Here is a 5,140-nt window from a genome sequence, read left to right on the forward strand (position 1 = left end):
ACTTCTTTTCTCACATTTCACTCATATTCTACAATTAAAATTCCATCTGGTTCAAGTGAAGTACACTGTGATCTTCTGACTCGACGACATAAGCTGCTTAGAGTCCAACATTGTTCACCTTCCATATGACTGCTTGATGACTGGAGCTGTGGAACTCTGTTTCTTGTTATGCATATTCTCTTCTTATACATCCTTTATATTCCTTATGTTAAAGCATCCTGAAATCATTCAGTCATAAGAGCTACTGTAATTTTCCCATCCATGATGAATTGGGAGCTGTGCTTTTTGTCTATGTTTCTCAACATGACTCCATCCTGTGTTCTTTCCACCGTGTAGCATCCTGAGTTTGCACAGAGTGAGCTTGATGAGAAAAAAAGCGCAGAATCATGAGACACAAGTTTGGAAAGGAAGGCTGGTTTGGATTTGGGTAAGTGGAGAAGAGGCAAGCTATCCTGGTCTTTCCCAAGTGGAGCTGGGGAAGAGACACAGTGGAAGACAATGAGGCATTCATGTGGGAGAGTTCTTTTTTCTTGAGCAAGACTGATTGATAATGTAAGAGACAGCGTCAAGGTGCAACTTGCCTTGTCTCAGAGATTTCCTGTCTCTATCTAGGATTTGTAGTAAAGAAACAATTTTGAGGAAAAATGAGAGAGGGGACAGGTGGAGCAGTAAAAGTAGCATTATAATTTCTTCCTTGCCTGTATGGTATTGCCATGAACCAAATCACAGTATTCTCCACGTTCATGTAGATGAATGAGGCCATTCTTAAAGTCAGCCTATCAGACACTCTATAAAAAACTTCTTTGCTTTTGGACTCCCTGGGGGAAGTGGACAGATACAGAAAAAAAACATTAGCTGGGGTGCATCAGAGCCAAGTTATTGGACAATGTTGATGGAAACTTTTTGATTCAACCACACCCCATTCACAACAGAGTGGTCCACACCTTCCTTAATTCTCAAAGCTCACTTGGTTTCTATCCCCTGGCAAATAATAGGGAGTGAATTCTGCATCTGCAAATACAGCTCTGTCCACAGACAGAGCTTCTACCACAGTCAGACTACACATTAATTTACTTAAAACAGTCTTAAATTTATGCTTGTTTTACTACTTTGGGATTTTAATTATGTTTCCTCCTAGACATAAAAAATATGGTATTTTCATTTCATAATACACCAGGACTTACACTGGCAAACAGAATAAGGCATACATAGATATGTAAGTCATTGTTGAAATTAAATAATTTGAAGAATGATACTATTATCAATGAAAGTATGCTTTGTCTGCATTACCTTATAATTACAACTTAATCTTTGTATTTAAGATTTTTAAATATCAGTATTCTCTACAAGCAATAATTATTACATGCACAAATGGCTATGGTAATATGAAATAATTAGAGTTTAGCCAAGTAATCTATGAGTGAATCAATAATCATTTATAGAGCTCTTTGAACAGAAAACTTGGCTCTGTGCTGAGAGTTCAACATATCATGCCTTTTACCATTCAGCCAGTAGATTCATGCCCCTCAACAATACAGCTATGGCCACGGGGCAACCAAAAGGAGGGATGAGGGTCTGCACTGAAAGGCAAGAGAGGTGCTTTGTGTCTGGCATTCTCTCCTGTAAATTTTACAAGTTAGGAATAGTGCTCTGAATTTCAAAACGGGCATTTTTTTAAAAAAAATTATAAAAAATATTTGAAATACAGTTAGTTATAACATGACTTTTCACATTAAAATTTACACTTCCAACATATAGTTCTTTAAGACATATTGTTAATTTTGGTGCACAATAGTTTTACTGTTTGGTAGGGATCTATAATAAAGTCTACTAAAAATAAATAAATAAAAACTATGGCTTTTCCAAACTAAGAAAGTTCCAAGTTCTTCAGGATATGTGAATGGCTCAATCCAACTCCGGAGCCAGTGCTGGTCCCCAGATGGAGAGCAGAGCAGAGCCATTGCAGCAGCACTGGGGGTGGGGCTGCCTTGACTGCCCGGGGAACCAGTACTATTTGTGAATACAGGAAGCCTCACCGTCTTCTGATTGCCAAGTGGCATCCCTTCCCAAGCATTCCCATAAAATTTTGGATTCCAAATCAGCCTTCCCTTTGGGGAACTGAGTAGACAATCTAAATTTCCAGCCATGGATCTGACCTTCAGCCAAAAGACCATCTGCAGCCACAATGTTGCAGTCCACCTGATGGTCATCAGAGCCTCTGCCCGAAATCTCCTGCTACATGTCCTAGCAGGCAGGGCTGAGTACACTGAGACATGGACATCACCCTACATCAAGTCTGAAGTAACAGTATGCACATCTTGGGCCATCAAAGTGGTTATAGGTGGCTGTGGTGTTCAAGGGCGCATAAAACCATCACTGTTTATTAAGTTTCTCCTAAACACACAAATAACCCTCCTGTTTGTGTATATTACTTCAAAATTTCAAAATGCCAACCCTAGAATGACTCCCTTAATTAAGATATATAATTCCTTGTTCCCATATCCACCCTTCCTATATCCCAACCATCCTATTCCCGCAAGCTCTCCCCATCCTCCACTTCACACTTTTCTCTCCCCATCCTCTAGCGGGGTTCCCAGGTGTCCAGGAAGATACCCCCAGCTAGTTCCTTGGGCGGCTGAGGAGAGGGAGCCAGAAATGTCCAGATCCTATTGCCATACTCATAAGTATTTTGTATATCACCATAGAACCTTCACCTGGCGTTGGATGGAGAAAATGACAGAGCCCCACATTGGAGCACCAGACTGAGCTCCCAAGGTCCTGATGAGGAGCAAAAGGAGGGAGATCATGAACAAGGAAGTCAGGACCGTGAGGGGTGCATTCACCCATTGAGACCGCGGTGGGACAGAACTAACGGGAGACCACCAAGTCCAGTTGGAATGGGACTGATGGAACAGGCGACCAAACCGGACTCTCTGAATGTGGCTGACGGTGGAGGAGGACTGAGAAACCAAGGACAACGGCGATGGGTTTGGACTCTTCAGCATGGACGGGCTCACTGTGAGCCTTGTCAGCTTGGTTGCTCACCTTCCTGTATTTAGGGGGAGTTGGGAGGACCTTGGACTTAACATAGTGAAGGGAACCCTGATGGCTCTTTGGCCTGGAGAGGGAAGGAGTGGGGGTATGGGTGGAAGGGAGGGGAGGGAAGGGGGAGGAGGAGGGGACGAGATGGAAATCTTTAATAAAAAATTGAGAAAAAATTTCAAACATGCTTTTCTGAAAACCCTTAACTTTGAACAAAGCACCGAACTACACAAATGCAGAATGAAAACAGCATTTCAACTCCACCAAAAGCAGTCATCATAAAAGGTGTAAAAGTAACCTAACTTCACTAGGCACTGTTCACTTTTTAAACAGGAGACAATAGAAAATATTTTCCAGAAACAATATCCCAGTTCTATGGCGGGTTTCAGTAAGTCTTCAACTTCATGCTTTAATAGCTACGAGGTGAGTATGATCGCAATCGGGAATGTGACCTATATCCTCCACGGCTGTAGTAAGGAGAAGGTGATCACCTTCTGTAAATTTGATCCCTGTCTTGAGCAACCCTCCATCTGCCGCCTCCTCCACCACCTCCGCTGTATGATCTCCTGTAATAGTCCTGGTCATCATAACCCCGATCATATCCTCTGTCATAAAAATCGCAGAGGCGTGAGCTGTCATAAGTCGGTCTCCCCATGTAAATTCCTGGTGTTGGGGTATGGGGCCTTTTTGTTATAGAGAAATCGACCGTAATTCGACGTCCATCCAGCTCCATTCCATTGGCACGTTCGTTAGCTTCCTTAGCATCATCTACATTTTCAAAATACAAAAAGGCAAATCCTCTTGAGCATCTAGACTGCTGGTCATACACAATAGACACATCAGCAATGGGGCCATATTTAGAGAACACTTCTCTCAGGTCTCTTTCTGTGGTGCTCAATCCGAACACCCCAAGACAACAGCTGGCGTCAGGATTTGCCCTATTTCCAACATGGTGCCTTCGGGTGGACATGGGAGAAGGTCTGTGGCTGTGCTGCTTGCGATAATCTCGGCTGTAAGACTTGCTCCGAGATCGTCTATAGATCAGGATCGTGATCGTGACCTTGTATAATGCCTTCTAGAACTTCTTCTGAATCTAGACCTAGATTTAGATCTGGACCATGACTTTGATCTAGAACGCCTTGAATCTTCCTTGGAGCGAGACCTTGCAGCCGTGTGAGGTTCAGATTTCCCGGATCTGTGAGCACATCCACTTCTGGAAACAGAATGGAATTCCCGCTCGCTGTAGTTCTGCTCGCTGCTGTCGCTCATGACTTTGGATGGCTGTCACCGCTGCTGGCCACGGAAAGCTGTCAGGCTCCTGCTTTCTCTACAGAGGCCCCGCCGCGGCCTCTCGCAATGTCGCACTCTGAGAGCTGCCCAAGACCTATGCGCTCTGCTCTCCCTCTCTGAGCCTCTTTTTATTTATTTTACATACCAACCATATTTTCACCTCCCTCCTTTCCTTCCCTTCACTTCCCACCTCCCTCTACCCACTTCCAATCCTCCTTTATTTCTGTTCAGAAGGAATAAAGACTACCATCGGAGTCAACAAAGGATGGCATATTAAGTTGAGGCAGGACCATGCTCATGGCATAAAGCCTGGGCAAGGAGTCACACCATAGGGACTAGGTTCTACAAAACTAACTCATGTGTAAGTGACAGGTGCTGGTCCCACTGCTAGGATTCCCACAAAAGACCAAGCTACAGAACTGTCACCCACATGTAGAGGGCCTGTGTCAATGTCATGCCAACTCCCTAGCTGTCAGTCCATAGTCGTGAGCTCCTACAAGCTCAGGTCAGCTGTCCCTGTGTGTTTCCCTACCATGATCTTGATCCCCCTTGCTCATATAATCTTTCCTTCCTCTCTTCAGCTGCACTACCTGAGCTTGCACCGGTGCTTAGTTGTGGATGCCTGCATCTCCTTCCATCAGTTACTTGATGGTGGTTCTGTGGTGACAATTAGGGTAGTCGCCAGTCTGAGTGCAGGGGAAAACCAGTTCAGGCACCTTCTCCACTATTGCTAGAAGTCTTATCTGGGGTCATCCTTGTGAGTTCTTGGAACTTTCCTGGCACTAGGTTTCTCCCTAACCCCTCTCGA

At 44.1% G+C, this 5,140-nt stretch overlaps 1 protein-coding gene across 1 annotated transcript; it reads right to left on the reverse strand.

Annotated features, from left to right (window-relative positions):
* Nucleotides 1-3,529: 3,529 nt before the first annotated feature.
* On the reverse strand, nt 3,530-4,012 carry LOC119815734 (transformer-2 protein homolog beta-like). The gene has a single exon (XM_042055186.1). It carries the CDS (start codon nt 4,010-4,012, stop codon nt 3,530-3,532), a length of 483 nt encoding a protein of 160 aa, XP_041911120.1.
* Between the last annotated feature and the right edge of the window lie 1,128 nt (nt 4,013-5,140).

Source organism: Arvicola amphibius, chromosome 5 (assembly GCF_903992535.2).
Source record: "Arvicola amphibius chromosome 5, mArvAmp1.2, whole genome shotgun sequence".
NCBI classification, from domain to species: domain Eukaryota; kingdom Metazoa; phylum Chordata; class Mammalia; order Rodentia; family Cricetidae; genus Arvicola; species Arvicola amphibius.

What these genes read in the sequence shown, in the direction of transcription:
- LOC119815734 (XM_042055186.1), bottom strand. Translation starts at nt 4,012, where the DNA reads ATGTCCACCCGAAGGCACCATGTTGGAAATAGGGCAAATCCTGACGCC.